The 23,289-nt window shown below is 43.6% G+C and overlaps 1 protein-coding gene across 10 annotated transcripts in view; it reads left to right on the plus strand.

Annotated features, from left to right (window-relative positions):
* Carmil1 (capping protein regulator and myosin 1 linker 1) overlaps positions 1-23,289 on the plus strand; it is a 261,760-nt gene that overhangs the window by 210,607 nt on the left and 27,864 nt on the right. For all 10 annotated transcript variants that reach the window (XR_012910397.1, XM_075970038.1, XM_075970042.1 and 7 more), the window contains 3 exons: positions 3,146-3,321; positions 6,532-6,619; positions 8,313-8,462. Coding sequence is in view for 9 of the 10 variants with exons in the window: in XM_075970038.1 (XP_075826153.1) it covers positions 3,146-3,321; positions 6,532-6,619; positions 8,313-8,462 (414 nt within the window). In the remaining variant the exon portion in view is untranslated. The remainder of the gene's footprint in view (positions 1-3,145; positions 3,322-6,531; positions 6,620-8,312; positions 8,463-23,289) is intronic.

Raw genomic sequence — 23,289 nt, forward strand, 5'->3', positions numbered from 1 at the left:
AGGAACCGTTTACACCCAGAGTCACTATCACAAGTGCAGTTCTAGTAGTGAGAAAGTATTTCTAATGGCTGCATCAATTCTGCTGCAGATATGTACCTAGTCTAGTTTCTGATGAACTTTGTTAGGGTAAATGTGTGTAATTGTCCCATTCCTGGGTTGCTCATGGTATGCTTTTGTATGGATTGGCAAACATGTCAAGCAGTGCAAGGAACTGCTTGTTCATCGTATTCTTAGCAGTACCGAGTACAGCGTGACACTTGTAACATTTTTAATGTGATGGGTTAAGAAAAGAAAACCAACCTATTGTATAATTTTATTTCCTTAACAGCAAAGTAGAGCATAAGTATTTATTTATTTATGATGCTAGAGCTTGGCCTCGGGGCTGTATGCTTGCTGGGTAAGCATTTGATCAGTGAGCTACACAACCAGCCCTGTGTTTTTACTATTGGAAATTGCCTATTTCCATCTGTTTCCTCCCTCTCCTCCCGTTAGAGCATCCACTGTAAGAATGGCTGTCATTTAAACTGCCATAAAACACGGTAACAGGTCCCTTTCTGTCCAACAACTTCCAGCTGTTGCTGCATTTTCATCTTGTCTGAGCCACAGACTTCCTTGACCTTAGCTGTCGGTTTCCCCCAAAACTGCCTAGAGCAGCTGGAACGGATTCTGGGTAATTTTTCTTAGGAGGGACTAGGGTGCAAATATCCAAAATAAGATACATTTGCATTTAAAAGGCCTGAGATAATATAGATGCTCCTGCTCTGTGCCTAGGCTTTCTGAGCCACCAACTCAGAGATCCACCTGCCTCTGTCTCCTCAGTGCAAGGATTAAAGGCCTGTGCTGTCCTGCCAATTTTCCTCCTTATAAAAACCATGCAATGCATTGATTTCCTTAAAATCATAGACAACAAATGGATTTTGGATGTTTTAATGTAAAGTCTGATTTTTTTTTTCCTTCTGGCCTTACATTTTAACATGTTTATTTGGGTCTGGAAAGCCCTTGCTTTCTTTTCCTCAGACTTAAATGGTGAAAGTTTTCCCTGGTAAATTTCAGATTCACTTAGGATATGAGGCCTGATGGGTTCAAGAGCAATTCCGTGCAGTCAGATCTTCCTTTATTCAGGAGAGTTCTTTTTCTGTGTTAAGGGTTTTTGCTCCTGCTACTGTAGCTGCTGCTGCTGCTATTGCTGTTGCTGCTGCAGTTGCTGTGGTTTTGCAGTACTGGGTTGACATCAGGATCTTGAACATTTGAGACAGATCCTCTACCACTGAGCTACATCCCTAACCCTATACTGAGTGTCTCCAAAGCAAAAGACAAAACAGTTTCTGACCACTCCGGTATGGATATTACGTTTGCCATCCAGAAGCTCAATACCACCAAGTGCAAAAGGGTGGCCACTATCTTAAAGATGTCAATCCTGCTTGTTTTACAGATATTGTATAGGTTTCCTCACACCCGATGGATGTGTTGGTTATTTTACAGTACACACCCTGAGACTGTCTTAAAGGTACTGAATTCTGTCACATTTCAGAGTCAGGGCCTGCTCACTGAGAGTCGTCTGAAGACAATAACACGGAGATCAACAGAATGAAAACAGTGTCAGGAAAGTACCGGGGTGGGCCCAGCGTTCACATCAGCCTGGCTTAGCTTTCCAGAATTAGGGAAAAGAGACTGAGAGACGGTGACATTACAGAATGTCGGGAACTGGGGATTGGCAGACTGACTGAAGAAGCCCAGTGAACACAGAGCAGGAGGGGTGGGGGATCCTAAGGACCAACAGAGTCCAATGGGAGGAAAACTTCCTCTTTCTCTGGACCCCTGGGTGGAGCCTGGTCACTCGCTGCTCAGCACCTAAGAAAGCTAGGAGGCAGTGAACCAATGCCAGCAAACTTCCCCACACATACGCAGTATCCAGCTGGGCCCAGTGCTCCAGGAGGATGCAGTGAAGACAGTTCATCAAGACAAACTGAGATGGTGGGGCTGCAGACGAAGCTCAGAAAGGAAGAGCACGAACTATGCTTGCAGGAGATCAAGCCCAGTTCCCAACACCGACAACAAGCCGTTCACAACGACTTACAACTTTAGCTCCAGGAGATCCTATGCCTTCTTCTCCCACCTACCTATCCCCAGCCTACATGATTAAAACTACAGTTTTAAAGGAAAAAGAAGGAACAAGTCACTGAACCTCCTTTGAGCCCCACTCTCCTTATTTGTAAACTAAAGAATCAGCCTTCATTTACAAGATACTGTGTGGACTAAAAAGCATCCTGGTTGCGATTTATTTTGTAGAGTGAAGTGCCACCTTGCTCTGTCACTTGGTATTAGGGCTATAGGTGGATAATTTTATTATGAAGCTCCATTTCAAATTTGGGTCTTTTCCATAGAGCAATCCCACCACCCACTTTGGCAAATCTTTTAACATTAGTGCACACATTCCTCACCTGCGAAGGAAGATCCCTTGAGCAGCTACCCCGTCCGTCTGCACAGATGTTGGAAGGGTGGGGTGTGTGGTATAATTTCTCAGATGCTGCAGGGCTGTGAAAAAGCATGTTTTGGCTGTTGCTTCTGAGGTTGTTTTTAGGGTTCTCTGTAGATGCTCTCAGCTGTTGTTATTCATGTTGCTTATAACTACTGTTTTCCCTAATATGAAAGCTTTTCTCTTTAGAAAGAAAATTGGCAGTCATTTCGGCGATTTTGTTGTTTTTCTGCTGTTATGTTTTGGGGGAACTATTGAATGGTTCATTATAATTTAGAGGTGTCTGTGTGATTTAGGAAATCACACACCTATTTTAGGGACTTCTAATTCTCAAGTTTGTATCTGTCAAGCAGGCTTTCTGGGACCTGGGGGCTCCGTCTGCTGTGGCAAGTTGCTTTGTAAAAGGTGGATACTCGCATGCTTTGTTCTTCTCATCCATGGCTTCGTGTTCTGTTCAGATGCCTGTGCGAAGCACAGTTTCTGCCAAGTCTCTGATTTAAAGTGGTCACTTGAGCTCACCAGTCGCCCCACGGTTATAAATCTCCTAGGCAGCCTATCTGGAGCCCTTGGTTGTGCTCCAGGGGGTTGGGTCTTGCCCTCCAAGGGCTGGGGTAACACACTTTGAGTGTTCCACTGGCTATGTCATTACCACCCTCTTCTGCATTGCAGGGTTTGCTTGAATCCATGGTGGATGCCGCTGAGAACCTCTGCCCCAGTGTGATGAAAAAAGCCCACATCCGACAAGACCTGATCCACGCCAGCACCGAAAAGATTTCCATCCCACGCACCTTTGTTAAAAATGTCCTCTTGGAACAGTCTGGAATTGACATTCTTAACAAAATTAGGTATGTCCATTGTGTTACTAAGCTGAAGGAGCTGCAGGGTGTGAGACACGGTCCAGGCTGTGGGGAGGACAACAGTGTTGGTGACTTTATCATCAGGGAGGAGTGTGTTGAGATGTGTCTAACAGACTGAGAAGGTTGTAAACATAGCTGTGCACACAAGTGATGTACATAAACATAGGTTGTCCACACAAGTAAGAGTCTGACTGTCTTATAGCTGCATCACCTAAGAGCACAGAGTCTGCAGCTCTCTAAGGAGTTTATATATAAGGGGAAGACACGATTGTAATTCCTAGTTTGTGATTCCAGCATTTATCTTCCACTTTCTAAGTCACTGGCTTAAAGACAGAATATTTCCCTCCCCTCCTTCTGTCCTCCCTCCCTCCATGCCAGTTTTGGTATTGTTGTTGGTTTAGTGTTTGGTTTCTTGGGTTTTTTTTTTTTGAGGGGTCCTTAATCTATAGTCCAGGCCTTTCTGACACTCTGTAGCCCAGACTAGCCTGAAACTCATAACAGTCTTCCTCCCTCAAATCACTAAAATGAACTGTATTTTCATCCCAGGTTAGGATGCAAACTTTGAAGTCTGCAGGTATCTGTTGGAGAGGCTTGAGGAGTAAGTCAGGATTTCAGTATGTAGAAGATGTAGTTACAAACTTCCTTGAGTTTTCATGTTGAGGCCCCTGGCTTCATCGATCAGTACCGCATTATACTCAGTTCATCCTCCTTATGCTTCTTCCTTAGGGAATGAGATGGCTGGAAGCAAGACATTTTAACTTTCCCCTTTTACCTGTTTCTGAATATTGATAAAAATATTTAGATGAGCAAGAAAACTAGCAGTTGTGAAGAGCTAGGAATAGTACAACCACAACAGTGAAGCTAAATGGCCCCAACCAGAGCAAACCAGCCAGCCAACCAGAGTCTCTGGGCTGTAAACCATACTCAGGATGGCCTCAGACTGGTGACTCGGCTTTGCATCCTATTGGTTTAATGAGTTCCTGTTCTTTACTGGGATAAAGTCTAAAGCAATTTGAAAAATCTGAGAAATTAGAGAAAAAAAACTTTGAGTTTATAGAAGCATGAGGATTTTTGAGTTTATTCATTTCAGTCCTCACATTGTGCTTACAAACTGTTACGTAAGGCTCAGCTTTGTTGTTGAAAATAAATATTTAAGTATCACGTATTTTAAATATAAATATTGAAATGTGGTGTGTTTAAGTATTAAATATCCCCCTTAAATATTAGGATGAAAACCGTATTAGCCAGTATTCTTTCACGGCAGTAGTCCAGTCACCAATACAACGTGTGCTGATGTCTGTTCTGTGGTATCAAGTTCTTTTCCTTTTTTCTGTCCCTCTTAAAAATATTTTCATATTAGCACATCATTATGCATAAAAATGGCTTTCATTATGATATTTCCACACTGTGCATGACGTTCCCCCATATTCACCACTGCTCCTGCTCCACTCTCTGGCTAATCCTACCCCTCTTCCAAACCCATCCACTTCTGTTTTCATCAGCAAATTCTGCCGAATACAGTCACCTTCCTTCGCATGGGTAAATTAGTTCTACGTCCATAGACTCAGTTCTTGAATTTTTTGCCATGCCTTAAGCTGAGCCCTGGCAACTCGTGTACATTCACAGATAATGCAGGCACATTTGTATGTATGAGAGGTCACACAGGGTGAGTGACCCCAGCAACAAATGAGAGAACAGTCCAGAGACATCAAACAACAGTGGGATTTGTAAGCCTCACTTTGTACACACTTTGGAGTTCATAAACCACCCCTCCCCATCTTGGGAGAAGGAGAAAGAGAGATGTGAAGTACCATGCCTAGAGGGTTAGAGACGTAGTCTCAGGCATGGCTAATGAGAATTGGGAAATACTTGTTACCACCAGACTCCAGCATCCTCTGGAAGCTCGGGTAGGACTCTGTCCCTTGTTTTTGGTAGGAGACAAGAGTGAGTCTCACCTGGAGATCCCTGATGTGTTTAACTAAATGTTGTTCTTGGCATAGCATCATCTTCATTATCATCAGCATCTAGTTTAGGTCAGCCTTTGACTCACAGCTCTCCTCTGCCTTGGCCTTCTGAGTCCTGGGATTCTGATTGTGAGCCATCACCCCCAGCTTTAAAGATAATTGAATATTAGATAATCAAATATCAGTGACACTTTGTTTCATGAAAAAGTATTGAAGAATCCTCCTGAAGATTTACACAAGTATCAGAGTTAATCCCCTTCCTTCTGCACCCGAGCAGCAATCTTCCTGAGTAGGGAAGTCTCGGTAGAAATCGTCACACTTAGGTTATAGGGATTTCCCTGCTGCACAAATACACATTCAACCTTGACTTTACGATTAAGTAATTTTGTTCTGACAGCTCATTTGTCTGTTCTGAAAACATAAAAGTTGTTGGCTTCAAACGCAGACTAAGCTCATAAGACAATTCTAGAATGTAGGTATGTGATTGACTTCCTAATGTTCTCCCCCGAAACTTGGACCCCGGTACACTTACACTTTGGAGTAGGGCAATTCATGGATGGTGAATCCGTGTGAATGGCTGAAATGTGAGCTTGTGAATGGCTAAAGAAGGAGCCATCTGGTAGGAATCAGAGCCTGCTACTTAAAAATTCTAAGCCTCTTTCTGTTTCTGAGGAATTGTCTGAGGTCAGATTGAGAGGCATCCAAACTGAAAATCGTAATAACCTCTATTACAGAAGGTGGAGCTCTATGGATTTTTGGCATGCCTAGCATACTGAGTGAAGGCAGAAGTAGTGTGACCCAGTTGCATTGATGAAAACATTCTATGTGCTCTGTGTGCATATTGAAGTGGTAATGAGGTTTAACAGCCAGACTAGACTTTCTGAACTTTCTGCCATCTGAGTCTCGTGTCTGTGTCAGGAGCTGCAGTGTGTCACAGGGCACACGTGGTCCCTATTGAGTTTGTCTTTATCCAGGTGTTTTCCATTTCTACCATTAAATCTCATGCTGCAAGCTCAGAGACAAGTTGACATTGGCAATGGATGCCCGTTATCTGTGTGTTTACGGCAGCGTTTAAGGGTTATTTCGGTAATCCTTAGTTCTCATAGTCTTCTGTTCCGTTCTCAGAGACAGGAGCGGAATCCTGTTTGGCTTCATTGGCGTGACCTCGCAGGTGCATGCTCCTCCCTCCCCCGAACACAAGCTAAAAAACTTCTCTCCCCTTTGGTGTCCATAGTGAGGTGAAGCTGACAGTGGCCTCATTCTTGTCTGACCGCATCGTGGATGAAATCCTGGAGGCACTCTCCAGCAGCCATCGGAAGCTGGTGAGTGCTGGTGTCAGGAGCAGGAGCCAGGAGGAGTGCCAACTCTGCGGGAGCTGGCCCTGCACAGTGGGGTCCAGGAAGGAGCATGGTTTCTTTCCTCTTCTGCTGCTTCTAGTCACTCTGGAATGCATTAGAATTGAACGACAGGGGGCAGAAGTGAGCAGTTTCGGAGATCTTGTCCAGCTTTAATGAAGGTCAAACCTGTGGGTGGATGACGTTCAGCCTCATGTCTAAAATGAACCTTGTTAGTTATGGACTGTACATTTGCTGCTGTTGTTCTGAGAGGATTAGTTCAGAATGGGTTTGGGGTTTTGAGATGGGTCTTATTTTAGCTCAGGCTGACCTTGAACTCAAGACAATCCTTTGTGGCCTCCTAAGTTCTATGATTGCAGGTGTGACCCACTACTCCTTGCTCAAAATAGATGATTTCTTAAGTTTATGTTTTTATATATAGTATATTATTTATATGTCATATTGTGTGTATATAATGTATATAATTATATATAAAGTACACACACACATATATAGAAACACTCGTGTAGCCCGTGCTAGCCTCGATGTACATAGCCAAGGATGACCCTAAACTCCTGATTCTCCTCTTCCTCCTAAATGTGTGTGCTACCATGCCCCGCTAAGCCTATTCTTAGAAGACAGCTTATTTGTAGTGGCACTCCAGATGTTGCCTGTGGGCCCCAGCTGGTCCCGAGCACGCGTTCCCAGTGTGCGAGCATTCACTAGTGAAGAAACCAGCAGGGGCTACTATGAAGTTTCTAGTGCAATTTGACAGGACCACAGTATTCAAGCACATATTTATTTTCTAATTTCTCTGTATTGTATTTTATCAACATTGACAGCCCTGTGCCAAACTGTATAGAAAATGGCTTCCTGGCCCATCAAGCTGAAGAAGTCATATTCTCATCTCCTGGCAGCCCAGGGCTAGCTTCATTGTCCCTAATCCAGACTCAGTGGCATATGCTCTTTAAAAATACTTATTCACTTAGAGATATGGTCTTACTGTAGAGCCCTGGCCGGCCTGGCACATTCTATTTTAGAAACATTTGATTGCTGTCCCATGGGTACTGGAGCTGTCTCAGAACGCTGACAGAATGCCACCAATGCTGGATGGTGTCTGGGCATGACTCCACCTGGGAGGCCTTCCTGGGAAGTTTGACATTTTTTCAAAATTTTCTTTTTATTTGGTGTGTCTGGCTATGTTTGTGTGGTCAGGTATATGGAGATCAGAGGGCAGTTTGTGGGTGTCTGTTCCCTCTTTCCACTAACGTGAGGTTCACTTTAGTGGTATGTCTTGGCAGAAGGTGCTTTTATCTGCTGTGCCATCTTGCCAGTATCCTCATTTATGAGGTTTCTTATTTCTCACTTGGCCCCCCAAAAAACAAAAAAGATGAAAGTTTCTCTGTATTGATTCATCATCACTGAAACTGGGCATGGTGATTCACACCTGAGACCCCAGCACCCAGGAGTGGAGGTTGAAGCAGGGAGGGTGTAGGTCAGGCAGGATTAGATAACATGATATACTCCAAAAATGCTAAATAAATTACTTAATTAAATACCAAAATTCCCTTGCAAGTTAGCTCTCTACAACGCCACCTTGTGGACGACATCTTCAGGAATTTACTAAGGAGTTCCTACTTGTTTCCTCCTCTAATTTCTGCTTGCGCTCTCTTGACCCAAGGCCGACCATTACAGCAGGAGAGGCAAGAGCCTTCCCCAGCGGGAGTCCCTAGAAGTGGAGCTGGCTGAAGAGAAGCCAGTGAAGCGTGCCACACTTATGGTGGAGGATCTCAACGAGGTGGAGAGGTTGGAAGACCTAGACACCTGTATGGTAAGCGGCGGCCCCCGCGGGTGCCTTCCCAATCCTTCTCCTCCACACACACATTGTGCAGTGCCCCTGGTTGGATTTTAAAGTCTCATTGTTTGAAATCAGACACTTTTCAGAACTTGGGGAGAGCCATTGGGGACCACATGCACGAAGCAACTTCCAGTTTCAGAAAACACGTGTTGCGCTGACGTGTGGCCAAGAGGAGGCATGCACCTCCCAGATGGAACCTCTCTGGATGACTCAGTGGGGAGTGGCCTTTCTCGGGGTCTGATGGCTTCTCAGGCTCTGATGGTTGTGTTAGTTTGAATTTCAGTGCTTACATTTCTGTAAAGACCCAATATGCGCAGTTGCACTAGGGAAGAGTTAGAGCCCCAAGTTAGGCTTAGACGTTGCCTTAATTTGGATTGAAGGATCTAAGGTCACAGAACATAATAATTATTAATGATCTCTTTGGCAAAATACTCAGTATTTGGTCAAAAACTGTTAAATTTACTGAACGCTTTAAAAACAACCTGAATTCATAAGGACGCGTTTCTTTTGGTAGTAGTGGGAGCTTGTTTTATTTTAAGACAAGGTGTTTCTTGATAGTCCAGGACTAAATAAGCCACTCAAGCTGGCCATGAAGTCATGGCAGTCTTCATGGCTTATGCTTGGGGTTACAGACGTGAGCCCCCATAAAGTTCGAGCCAAGAATTCTTTTTTGTTATTGTTGTTGGTGGTCTTTTATTCTGTTTTTGAGACACAGTGTATGTAAGTAGTCTTGCTGACCTCAAATTCCTGTATGTAGAAGTTGACTTTGAATCCCAAATCTTGACTCAGCTTCCCAGGCACTAGGATGGCAAGTGTGCTTGCCATACCCTGCTTTGATGTTTCTCAGATGTGGTGGCACACGCCTTTAATGCCAGCACTCAGAGGCAGAGGCAGGCAGGTCTCTGTGAGTTTGAGGTCACCTGCTCTACAAAGCAGGTTGCAGAACAGATAGGGCTATTGCACAGAGAAACCCTGTCTTGAAAAACAAAACAAAAAAACATTAACAACAACAACAACAACTAAAAACAATGTCAGAAAGAGGATCTTTCTAAAAAGGGGGTGGGATGGAGTGGAGAAATAGCTTAGTAATTAATAGTACTAGCTGGCCTTTCAGATGAATGGAGTCAGTACCCAGCTCGTAACCACAAAAACTCTAGTTCCAAGGAATTGGTCACCTCAGTTATCCACAAATATGTAGATGCACACAGACATTACACACACACAAACACACACACACATAAATAAGATATATATGTACAAAATATATTTTTGTCCACATCACCTGCTCCTTGCATATAGCAGGGTATCTCAGGAAATCAAGATGGCCAAACTGCAGCTTTCTTATCCGCGCTCAGGGTCTGAAAGGTACAGTTCCTGTGTTACTGATTAATTATCCCTAATTTGTCATTCCTTCTAATAGAATACCTTTAAAAACTGCCAGGAGGTTGGGGTGGAGGTGAGAAGGCGGTGTCTGTGGCTCCGGCTTGGCATCGCCAGCTCACTAATTGTCTGCTCTTCTCTCAGTTATTTTAACGAGTGTCAGAGCAGTTCAAAATCAAAAGCGACACTGCTGCTGAAGAGCCATTCCTCTCCTACTGCTGCTTGCTTGGAGGAGAATTGGAGTGGCTTGAATTAACTGGGACACCACTTTGCAAACCCTGTCTCCAGCGATAAAGCAGCGATTACTTTCCACAATGCTTTCCAGCCACACAACACAAATATATAACGTTAAGTTTTTGAATGCAGTCTAAAATTTAGTGAAACTGTACTTGACCTGAGCAAGATACCAGTTTTTAAAACTAATTTAAGGAAATTGCTTCATTTTCTAATACCAGCAGTTCACGTGTATGGAAGTTCAGACAGCGTTTCCTGTAGCTCAGGCTGGACCTTCAACTTCTGTGAGACTGACAATGACCGTGAACCTCTGGTCCTCCGGCCTCCATGATGTCAGTGTTGTATCACAGGCGTAGGTCACCATGCCAGTTTTTTGACAATGTTTTTTTCTCTTTCTCTTCGTGTGTGCTTCTGCAAGTGTGAGTACACACATCTGTGTCGGTGTGTGCGCGTATGGAGGACAGAGGCCAAACTCAAGTGTCAGTCAGTGGGCACTGTCTGCCACTTAGGATGTGGGCTTGCTGGTTCCTGGCCCAGCCTTTGCTGAGATACAGCTCCATGCCACTGTGTTCGACTTTTTAACTGGGCTCTGGAACTGGAGCTCAGGTCTTCTTGCTTTGAAGAAGGCTGCACCACCTAGCTCGTCAAATCCAGGAGTTATTAGTTAAATGGTTTGCTGGCAAGGCTGCTAACCACAGGCTGTGGTCAGCGTGTCTCGTTTACAACTAGCTGCACTAATGTGAATTGCACACCAGATGGTCCACATCATGACTGTTAAGTTATTCCTTGCAGTTTTATTCCGTGACAGACTTTTCTTGTGGATAGCACTTTGGAGAGAGGAGATGTGACAACTTTTTAGCTACTAGGTTCACCAGCACCCCCAACCCCCAGGGCTTGGTTTCATTTCTATTGCCGTGAAAATACTCTGACAAAAAGGAAGAGCTTTATTTCAGCTCACAATAGAAACATTGTGTGTGTGTGTGTGTGTGTGTGTGTGTGTGTGTGTGTGTGTGTGTGTGTAGACAGGCTGCCCTGGAACTCCTGATCCTCCAGTCTCTAGTTTCTTAATGCTTGAATTATCATTGTGTACCCACTATACCTCCAGAGGGAGGAAAAAGTTGTTGTGTTGTTGTTGTTTTGTTTTTAGAGGCAGAGATTTTTGTCTTGGTTCTGAATTCAATGATATTTAAATTTGGGGAAACATCATCTGTAGGTACTAAAAATGAACTTGGTGTACAGCAAAAGGGTGTGTCTATCAAAGGGGAAGATAATGGGTGGTCCTTAAGGGAGACCTGTTACGTAGGTGATAGACAAAAGAAAGGCAGGAACTATGGCTACAGGCCTTCAGAGGAATTTAGGATTTTGGTATGGTAGCATATGCCCATAATCCCAAAGGTGAAAGAGGGAGGGTCCAGGATTCTAGGCTAGCCTGGGCAACATGAACCCTTGTTTCAAGATAAGCTGATAAGTAAAGCACAACCCCAGGGGAGGAGCAGAGGTACCGTCTGCTGCTCAAGTCTGATGCAGTGATGAACTGTACTGATGTACTGATAGAAACTTTGGGTCAAAAGTTTTTATCCATGAACTGTTTGTTGTGTGCTTGGTATTCTTGGCTTCCCATGGTAGGTAATGAAGCTTCCACCAGGCTTGCAACACTGAAAGGCACCACCACAGTGCTAATTTGGGTAGCTCTAGCAATTGGCACTCATGCAACTTCAACTCTCGGATCTGTTTAGACGTTGGAAGGCGGGAATGTACCACCCCTATGAGATTTGTCATTGACTAGGTATGGTGGTGCATTCCTTTAATCCCAGCACTTGGGAGACAGATAGAAGGATCTCTGTGAGTTCGAGGACAGCCTGGTCTACATAGAGAGACCCTGTCTCAAAAACAAATAAAAACCATGTTATTATGCTATTTACATGTTTTGTATCACTGCTGATTTCATCCCCAAAATGTCATTATTACAAAAGAAATAGCCAGGTTTTAACCAAGAGTAATGGAAGTTCCCTACAGTGTACTCCGTACTCTTAGACACAGTTGTGTGCTTACTAGAACTTACTGTCAGTATTTTTAGTTTAAAAATTCAGAGCTGAATGAGTGCATTTGAATATAAAAGGCTACTAGAGCCTTAAGAATAGTAATTGTGTTATTCAGCCATATTCCAATTTCATTTTTTTCTTCATCCTAATTTACTCATTTAAAAGGAGATCTGTCTTATATGTGCCTAAGCTCACTTTGGATTGAAGTGGTTCTTTATTAATAAACCTGAATACAATGGGAAATTGTATTCTAAGAGAGGGGTGCCTGTTGCTATGGAGACAGAGAAGACCACTAGGGGAGGGATGCTGTCAAGGAAGGCTTCCTGGAGGAAGGTTCTAAGCATTGGGCCAGGTGCACAGTTACTGATGGTACCCTGACATTTGGAAAAGAAGCTGGTGGAGAAGAGAATGAGTAAGTCAACCCAGGAGAGAGCCACGGGGGCTTGGGATGAGGAGACAGCTTGAATGCCGGTCATTATAGTTAGCAAGACTAACAGGAAGCTGGACTGCCAAGGTGGAAAGGGAAGCCCAAGCCAATTCATCACATACAGCCTCGTAGTGCAAGGGGAGTGGGCTGGGCAGTTTGGGCAAAGTCAGATGTTAGTGCTGTCCACTGAGATGCTGACAAGGCCCTAAGTGAGCTGCTGGCTGTAGGAAATAACACAGGACTCAGTGGGCAGCTCAAAATTGATAGCAAGCCACACCCATGTAAGTTCACATTTCAAATACGTGCTCCAGACTAGCTTTGCTCTCTGTGTCCTTTGCCTGGCAAGCACGCTTAGTTTGTAAAGATTCTCATTGGTGCTGTAACGAAGCATTCCATTCTGTGCTTTGTGACCTGTCCCCCAAGTAACTGAAGGAGTTGATGCCCTGTGAGCAGTTACTTGAAATTGAAACCCTAAATGTTGGAGACTCAGCAAAGGCTCTTCTGGGGAGAATAAGAAACCTCTCCTATGTGCACTAAACCACTCATGTTTTGCTATAAAACAATACCATTGGAAACATATGGGAATTTGTTTGATAGGATATTTACCCAACTCTTCACCATAGCTTGGCTATAAATCTTGAATTCGTTTTAAGCAAGCTCAAAGCAAATGAAAAATACCTGACAATATTGCTACGTTCTTGACCTATTCTTTCATTGGTGAAATAGATGCTGTAAAAGTATTTCCTAAAATAGGCATGGTATTGCATACCTGTGATCCTAGGATTTAGGGAGGGGAGGAGAGACAGAGACAGGCTGATCCCTGGGGTTTGCTGGTCAATCAGGAAAGCCAGTCCAGCGATCTTAGAGTCAGTACAGACCCTGGCTTAAAAAAAAAATTAAGGAGTATATCCAGTATCTACTCTTGAATTCCACACACACAGACATACATATGCATGAGTACCTCCCCCACACGCATAGACACAAATAATCACATGTGCCACACTCATATACCATACATATAAACAGACAAAACATGGCAAGTATTCTGGTTTCTAGAACAGACCAGGTTTCTTAGGTTTAGGTGCTAAGTTGTCTTTATCCAAAGCACCATTTCAGGGTAAAGAGTTAGAATGAAGAAAATTGAGGACTTGATCTCAGAAAAGCTCGGGACCCATGGGATTTAAGCCTTGTGGTGAGACCTCCTGGCGGCCTGTTGGTGTCTACAGCATCCATCCAGAATCTGCATCTGCGCTCAGCAGCCCTGCTGTCCCCCTGCTCGGCACCACTGTAGTTTGTTTGCTACTTATTTTTATTCTTTTAATCTCTCTCTCTCTCTCTCTCTCTCTCTCTCTCTCTGTGTGTGTGTGTGTGTGTGTGTGTGTGTGTGTGTGTGCGCGCACGCGCGCGCACGCGCGTGCACTACTTGGGGATCCAGTTCCCTCCTTCTACCACATTGTCTCTGGGGATGGAGCACTCCAGTCCTCGGGGTTGTGTTAAATGCTTTTATAAACCTGCTGAGCCATCTCAGCACCCAAATTATTCTTTTAAGGAGTAAATTATCATAAGCTTTAATGTGTCTCTTTCAGCACTGCGGTCAGCTATGATCTTGTGCTATGTTTACCGAGCTAATTTCCTGATGTCACCAAACTGGAGTCTGTTCTGGAGGCAGGATGGACATCCTCCCTAACCTCCTTACTCTTGCCTTCTGTAGTCAATGGGTTTTCTAAATTAAATGGTTTTGAATTGTATTCTATAGATGCGCTGCTTGGTAGGGTTTCCCTCATTTGTCTTTCACAGTAATGAGAACAGATGCTGACAAAGCTTCTGTGAAACTTGGAATAACACAGACTCAGCATACAGCAATGTTCTTAGGAATTTCCTCACCTTCTCTTCCACTGTTAGAGGGGTAGAGAGGACTTGTTGTTCTTAGTAGATATCCTGTCCCTATGTTCATCTGAATTAGTATTTGCTAAAAGATACTTGCTTTGCTTGAGGCAGTGTGATGCTGCCTCAGTTGTAATTGAGCGCAAGTATAATTCCATCACTCTAAACATGGAGGCAGGTAGATCCAGAAGTTCAAGGCTAGCCTCAGCTGTATAGAAAGTATAAGGCGAGCCTGAGCTACAGTGAGAACCATTCTCAGAACAACAACAAATATATATAGTTTCTTGAGATCAGTACCAGATTCTTTCTTTCTTTCTTTCTTCCTTTCTTTCTTTCTTTCTTTCTTTCTTTCTTTCTTTCTTTCTTTCTTTCTTTGGCTACTATCAAGGAAAATATTTAATTATATTCATTTTTAAAGAGAGTACTCAAGTGTGTAATTTCACCTTGGGTTCATTTACCAGATTAAAGGGGATAAAAAGTAAAGTGATTCTTATTTGCTGGGGAACATGTGGTATAGTAGGAAGGTAATGGCTTAATTTTCTTTCATTAAAGAATATCTATAAATCTGATAAAATAAGGAAATGAACCATTTCTACTTCAGGCTAGCACTCTGCTGTGCTGGGATGAGAGTCTCTGGCCAGTACTGCTCTCAGAATGTGTGTGTCTGAACATCACAGTGCCAGTTCATGCTGGATGTGAGACAAGGCCGTGGGTATGAGAACTGAGGAGGACAGCGAGGAGCCAGATTTAATGGTGTTGGGAGAAGCATGGCGTACCTCCAGTTTTCCCTTCCTTGTGCTGTCCAACCTTTATCAAAGCTAGAGTTGTATCTGTTCTTCTCCGCTGATTTATGCGGCCTCATTCTTTTGAAAGTAGAGATGCATTGAAAATGGCTTTTCTAGCTACAAGTGTGGTAACATTAGAGTAGATATTTGAGGCTATTAATCGATTAAGCTCCCCTCTGAGCATTGACTCAGCAGATAATCTGATCGGAATTACTTAGGTTTTCCCATGTAGCTCATTACACAGGGATTACCTAGATCCATTTTCAAAGTACCCAGGAAAGTACAGGGTCAGCCAAGGATGCCTTAAATCAAAGAGCAAGGATTGGTGTTATATCCAAAGAGACCATCTCAAGGGACATGCAGGGTAGATTGAATAAATGTCAGTGGGACACTGAGTGCCAGAAAAAACAGGGATTGCAAAATCTTATGCTACACTGAATTAATTTTTAAAATATGCTTGTTCATGGTACTGTTAAAAATATATCAAGAAAGGAGTGGTTCCGGGGGACTTAACAGAAGAGAGGTGCCAAACAGACTCAGGAAGGAGAGAGCCATAGGAACTCCATCCTTGCAGCTCTTGCTGTCGGCATTAATTAAAGCAAGAATCGCCAGTATTGCTTAAAAGTAGTCTCGTCTGCATGGACTGGCGGTAGCACTTCCCAGAGTGCCTATTAATAACAGAGGAATGGCACTCGACAGTGAAACACCCAGGAAGTCCCCACTCCAATCAAGAGACCAAACGGCTTCCCCGACCATAGTGGCCGCCCGATGTGGGCTACCTGTTGTGGCTGACTCAGCGGGCCACAGCACCCACTGTGTGAAATTCCTGCCTAAAACCATTTCCCCTGCATCTTATTATGAAGAAACGGAAGGAAGAAAAGCTGCACTGGGGTAGAGTCAAGAGGAGGTACTGGTTGAGATAAAAGAGGCTAAAGATACATTTTTTTTTTACATATAATGTGCGGTTCTCCGTTAGGTTCTGGATCTAAAGAAGAGAATTTATGTATTTGACAGATAATTGAGGGAGGCCGAGTGTAGCGGCATATGCCAGCACTTACAACGTAGGGGCAGGAAGATGAATTCACCATCATCCTCGGCTAAATGGAAGTTTGAGGCCAGACCCCATCTCAAAGAATTCTAACTGAGGAAATTTGAACATAGCCTATGATATGTGGCTTGCATATGATGTGATGACTATTAATTTTCTTTGTTTCACCAATCATGAGAGGCTCTAGAGGAATATGTCGTTTCTGGGATAATCATGTAGCGGTCATAAGGAAGAAATATAAAGATGGCTCAGCAGGTAAAGGTGTTTATTGCCAAGCCTGACAACCTGACATCAACTACCAGAATCCACAAAGTAGAAGGAGAGAACTGGCTTCTGCAGGCTGACCTCTGACCTCCACACATGCATGTGTGCATGCATGCAATCGCACGCACACACACATGTACATAAATAAATGTAATAAACGATTTCAGCAAAACATGTGTGTGTAAACTTGGTGGGGAGAAGAAGCAAAGTGAAGGAAGTCACGTGACTGGGATGACAGGCATGCCGCCTCGTGAGTGCAAGAGAAGACTTGTATTTAGTCCCCTCTCTTCATAAACCCGAGAGTGTTTAAATAGGTCAAAGAGTGGATGTATACATCTGAAGAGATTAATGTCCAAAGAAGTGGGTGCCTCCCAGTTTATGACCTGTGCGCGAGAGTCCATGAGGAAGATTTTACCACACTGATGTGAGACAAAATGTGAAGGAAATGTAGCTGATTTAAAAGGTGGTTCTCACCTTGAGGGTTACGACCCCTTTGGTGAGTGCATACCAGATATGACATTTCACAACAGTAGCAAAATTACAGTTATGAGGTAGCAAGGAAATAATTTTATGGTTGCGGGTCACCATGGCATAAGGGACTGTATTAAAGGGCTGCAGCATTAGGAAAGCTGAGAACTACTGTTCTATATTTTTCCATTTTAGCTGCTATTCCATCATTTACTTTTGCATCTGTGAACCGATGTTTCCTGCCTGTGTCATTTGCTTATTCCCCATCAGGGGGCTTTTAGATTCATTCTAGGTATTTTTTTCTGTGAGAAAAAAAAATCTACTTTACCCTTAATCTCTCCCAACCCTACCCTTCCCTCACAGACTGGCACTGAGGTTCAGCGAGGTCACTGATGGTGTAGCACGGCATGTTGGGTACTGTAGTAAACGCTTCATAGTCTGTGTCTTAGTTAATCCTCACAGTAATTTAAACTGGAAAACAAGCCCAGTGCTACAAAAAACATTGGCCCAGATTCCACAGCAAATGGGAGATCTAAGGTTTGAGCCTATTGCTTGGATGCCTGAGTGTAAGGTAGTGCTTTGCACTCAGAACTCCTTCCTGTCTGTAGTGTGGAGATGGGGACACCAAGACAGCCTAAGTGAGTTTCAAGAGCTTACAGGCATGAGAGTGAACGATCTTCACGTTGTCTAAATGTTGAGCTGTTGGTTGCCATGGCTTCCTTCTGCATGTCACTCTCAGAAAGGAAAGGCTCCTCACTGTTACACGTAATGACCATGGAGGTGGAATTGGGACGGAGGACTCATCCTGATAAATTAACCGTTCAGAAAGAGAAGGGAAGTTTAAGATGATCGATGAGACTGACTCCTCATACTTGGAGCCATAATCACACTTGTGGATGCTCCAGGGGAATGTGTGTTAACACAGGCATGACAACTGAAGGTTTGAAAATACATTTTTACTCTTTTTCCTTTCATTTAGCAAAGACGTTTTTGAGCTCACCTTATAGGTCATAATATGAACCGTGTTTGAAGAAAAATGCTTAAGCCTTTCTGTGACTATGGATGATGGCAGGGGTGGCCCTGGGAATGGTTTCCTCCTGCATCCTCCCCTTCCTCTGCAGTGACCCACACTGTTTACACACACAGCCTGAGGAGCTCTACATTTTCATTCCATTTTCTGTTGGGAAAAATTGACACATGAAACATAGAACTAAGAAAAACACAGCCTCAGATAGGCACAGTAGGGACCCTTCTGCAAAGCAAGAAGGATTCTGTCACCTCGGGCTAGTTTCACACACACTGATGACTCAAGTACGGCTTCTAAAATACTCCGCCCTCACTTTAAAAATAGTAGGATGTGTTAGCGGCTGCCAATGGTGACCAATGGGTTTCAAATTTTAAGGTAAGATGTTAATTCTCATCAGGAAATATTTAGTTTCCATTTGACTGGTCGACTGTGCAGGATTCCAGCGTCAAATTTCTGTGTAAGAAGTTTTGATCGTGGAGGGAGTGAGAGAGTCCAAGTGCTTTCCCCTGAAGTGCGGTGGAGAGCGCAGAGGGCTCTAAGTGGCCTTTCAGGAGACATCTGTGCTCACCCTGAGTCCCACTCCCCACACGGTTGCAGACCAAGGCGAGATCTGTGTGTGTGTGTGTGCGCGCGCGCGCGCGCGCGCGCGCGCGCGCGCGCATCGGGGGTTGGGGGATTCTAATATCTGACCAGTGTTCTGCCCACTGAGTGCCCTGGCAACTGATGATGTCACTATGGGTTTGGAGATATGCTAAGAAACAGAGTTAATGTCTGTATGTATGAGCATTGCAGTGTCTAAAGCTGTAGCTGTGCCGCTGCTTGTTAAAAGCTTGGCTGGATGCTTCACGCCATGAACTTGGCGCTAGTCTTACCCCGTTGCTCTGCTGCGATGGCTTTTTGTGTATTTTAGCTTTCTCTACTTTGTGTATGTCTCTCTCCCTCCCTTTTTCTTGTAATGCTGTTGCTTAGTCTCTCTTCCATTCATATTTTTTTCCCTTTCCTTTTGCTGCATGGAGACTCTCTGCTGTACAAGTGTAAGTACCCTCCAGCGGCACTGCAGTCTCTGGCTGCGCTGCTTCGCATTCTCACGCCCCATTTGCTTCTGCACTGCCTGGCTGGTCTCCCGGGAGATGATGTCTTTCCATCCGCAGATCCTGAATGAAAGAGGCAATAATTTAGAAACAGGATGGGAGTTGACCAGATGGTTCAGTCTTAAATAAACCAGGGGATGAATTGAAAATCTCCCCAGCTGGGTGCCTGAGAGTAAGAGAACTTTGATGAAGAGGTTGCCACATTTGAGGGCAGGGAGGAGGAAGTTCTCAAGACTCAAGGAGCAAATGTCCAAGTGTTTCTCACCCTTGTCATATTGCTTGTTGCAGGCCCAGGATTATAGAATATTGGCATCATGATTTGTTTCTCAGATTAGACATTACTAAACTGCTTCTCAACTGGTACTGGTTTGGGGTGGTATTTTTTTTTCTTTATTCCCTGAACAAAGAAAGAAAAATAATTTTGGGTTCTTGAGCTTAGAATGACAGCATTATATACTACTCTTTGTGAAAACTTAGCAAAAATAAAAAGAATGTCTTTAATAAGAGAAATACCTTATCCTATCTTCATGGTGATTTGAGCAATTTTAGTTTCATTTTTAAAAATTAGTATGCTTAGGGATCACCTGGTAAAAGTGGGTCTGAGAGGGAGACACTGTTGTGAACCAAGTTCTATCTTTACTTTGCAAATTGTGTTGACAGTGGACAAATCTTTGTTGAGCTATAGGCAGAACGGTTTTACACATTATAAAAATTGGGTCCAATGAGTAAGATTTCCAAGTACTATAGATATCCGTGCTGCTTTTGGCCTCTTCAAAAACAACCATGGTGTGCCGCTGTTCACATTTATAGCACAGTGCGGATTTATTGGCACTTATGGTATCAAGATGAAAAAGTCTATATTTAGGGTTTCCTTGTAAAATTGCATTTTAAAATGAAGATTTAACATATTATTTTTTTTCTCACTTGTAGAATGCATTTTTAAAAGTTAGTTCTGTCAGGTCTTAGAGATAGTCTGCTCCTAGCACTTCAGCGGCTCTTGCCCTTCGTCTGATGAGCACTTTGGGATTTCCTCGACTCAGAAAGTTGCTTGGCCATTGACAAGTGAGCAGGAACAGTGGAGGGAACTAGGGCACAATGAAGGAATTAACCCTTGTGTTTTGTCACAAAAGAAGAAGAGCATGCATAGTTCTAAGCACAGCCGCTGCCATCCCTCCTCCCAGAATACAGCTTATCAAACCTAACCACCGCAAGGAGGAAGAACAGTGCAACCAGTGGGTTTCTAGAGAAGCTGGAGTATTTGCTGCTAAATAAGTCCTTGTGCAGAAAATCTGTCTGTCTGTACATGTCCTTTCTTAGGAACTATTGAATGGAGTCATAAGATAAGCAAGGGAGATTGAGCAAGTCTGTATTTTCCATAAAACTAAGAAAGAGAGCATTGCAAAGAAAAGGCACAGCTTGTGAGAGGTGAGGCTCCCTTTTCTGTTTCTTTCTGTGTTCTCTATAAACCTTATGAGAAAAAGCGATTGAAGCCATTGGCATTGAAGGGTCTTTTGTTGTTTTGAGACAGGGTCTGTGTGTAACCCCCTAGCTTCAAACCTGCAGCGCTCCCTCTGCTTCAGCCTCTTGAAGGTGGGATTGCAAGCTTGAGGGAGTACCCAGGGTTTGGTCTCATTCTTGATGCCAGGTGTGGAAGCAAGCTGAGGTGCAGATTCTCACTTTAGCCAAAAAAACAAAGCTTGGGAACCAGCAGAAATGGTAAGATAACAGAAGACTTTTTGGGGAAACATAACTAGCAGTTCTCTGCTCATAGAGGGTTCATTCAAAATGCCACACTGCAATGGAAAATACTAGAAAACACCCCCTCCCCCGCCCGACATTTGAAACTTAATACCAGGCTTTGAAACATTGGAAAACACAATCATAATAACAAAACTACTTCCATCCTGATCCAGGTCAGCCAAAGAAATGCCCAGTGACTTTCAGGTTTCTATGTGTCTTCAAAATTAGGTTACGCTAAATGAGGTATTTACAGATGGGTCACTAAGTTAACAAATGAGTTTCTTTATCTAGATAGTATCTATTCTTTATCTGTACGTGAAATAATGTGTCCCTTTTCAAATATTAAAGCTACTGTATGGACATAATGTTACAATTTTGACACATTGGACACTTATTTCTTACCTATCATACTGGGTTAAAAGAGAGGGAAACCCTAGCTATTTTGTCTGTGAATGCTCTCTGAAAAACAAAAACAAACAAACAAAAACAAAAAACAAAACCCTAACCCTGAGGCACAAGAAAGACATAAAGTATCAGGTATTCTCCACACCTGCATTTTAAACTTCTTCCCTAGTTATGATTACCTGAATGAAATTCTATCCCAAGCTTAGTTTGTCTTGCTTTTAATGTGTATTTCAGACAGGGTCTTGGGTAGTCGAGGCTTGCTTCAAACCTGCTGTCAGTCAGTCCAGGCTGGCCTTGAGTTTGCCATCATCAATGGACACCTTATGCCTTGTTTCTGGCTTACCTGTTGAGCCTCTCCTTACCGAGATTGTGTGGGAGGTCTCTTAAGACTTGCTAAATACAAATGCGTCTTCGCAGAGGCTCTCCTTTTAAACAGATGCCTATTGGCTTTTTGCTGAATCTTAGGAATGGGTTGCTTCCCCAGGCCACTCCTGCCCTGCAGGCTCTGAGCCTCACACAGTCTGGGAGCTTCTCACTCAGCCTGGCTGCCTCCAGCAAGTCACACTGGTTGTTTAGGAAAGCCGTTATTTGTGTGAATCTGATCACTCGACTTTCCTCTCCCTGTTTTCCCAACATTTAGTAGCAAATGGGTGGGGTTGGTTTTTTGGTTTTTTTTTTTTTTTGGTTTTGTTTTTTGTTTTTTATTTTTATTAAAACGAGGGTAACTGTCAAAACTGAAAAGTTGTTTGCTTTTCCAGGCTGGTATAAACCAGTTTATTCTTTTAAAGAACGTAGACTTTGAGGAAGATTTAGCTGACAGTTTCATCAAAATATACAATACTCTTTCAGCTCTGTTTTCTCTTAATTTGTATGTGGGTCCGTTTTTTGAGCCAGGCTTGGTAGTACCCGCCTGAAATCCCAGCACATGAGTCTGAGTCAGGAGGACTGTGAGGTTGAGGCTAACCTAGGCTACATAATAAGACCTTGTCTCCCCCTACCCCCCCCAAAAAAACCAAGAAAAAGTGAAGTTAAAACAAATTAGTATCATGCTGGTTTAAACACAGCTGCAGACCATCGTCAGTACTGGTAGCAATGGCACAGAGGGAAGATTACTAGACTGGCCCCATCCCCGGTTTTTGTCCTGGCCCAGATCCTCTAACAGTTCAGATTTGTTAGTGTTTATCCCTCATCCCGTGACTTGGTATTGGCCTTCAAGTTTGTCTGTATAGCTGATGCCAGAGGTTCTTCCCAGCCTCACCAACTGTGTATCTTCTGAGAGAGGCAGCTCTGGGTGGTAGTGGATGGTCCACACTGGCTGCCAGCACTGGTGATGGTACAGGGCCCATGCCAGATGGCAAGTGCGGGATTGATCTACCCTGGATGTCAGATGCGAATGGTGATTGCTGGTCTGTGGTGAATGACGGATGCTCCATACTTGATGTCAATACTTGGAAGATGTCCTCAAGTTTGACCTTGGCTTGGGATTTATTTTTAAAGGGCTCTGGGCAGGATCTTAGCATTTACTGAGAAGTAGCATCTGATAGTTTTGAGTCGTGGCACGTTGTCCTAAAATTTTAATGACACCCTGCGAAACAAAGGGTTAAGCTACCTAAAGCGTTGAAGTGGCACACGGAGACCAACTGCAGACAGTATGCCTGCATCAGTGTTGCTGTGACAACCGGCAATTACAGTCATGAATAATCTCAGTGCCTTGTGACTGATTTTTACATTCTGTGAGGCTGATTTCTTATCTCCAGTTTGACATTCTCATGTATGGCTTAGAGTTAAATTATCATTCCCTGTTCTTTTCAGCTGTGGGAAGAGATTTGAACTGGTTAGAAGTGTAGGATAAAAGGGCCCTTGGCTGAATGACTCGGGAAAGTTCGAAACAGCTAGAAATCCATCAATGCATCTCCTGAGTCAGCCTAGCGGTTGCTGCAGCAGAGCCATTGTTAAATAGTGAAACAGGAGCCTAGTTTACCCGCTGATCCCTGGTACCTTAGAG

This window comes from Microtus pennsylvanicus, chromosome 4 (genome assembly GCF_037038515.1).
Source record: "Microtus pennsylvanicus isolate mMicPen1 chromosome 4, mMicPen1.hap1, whole genome shotgun sequence".
NCBI classification, from domain to species: domain Eukaryota; kingdom Metazoa; phylum Chordata; class Mammalia; order Rodentia; family Cricetidae; genus Microtus; species Microtus pennsylvanicus.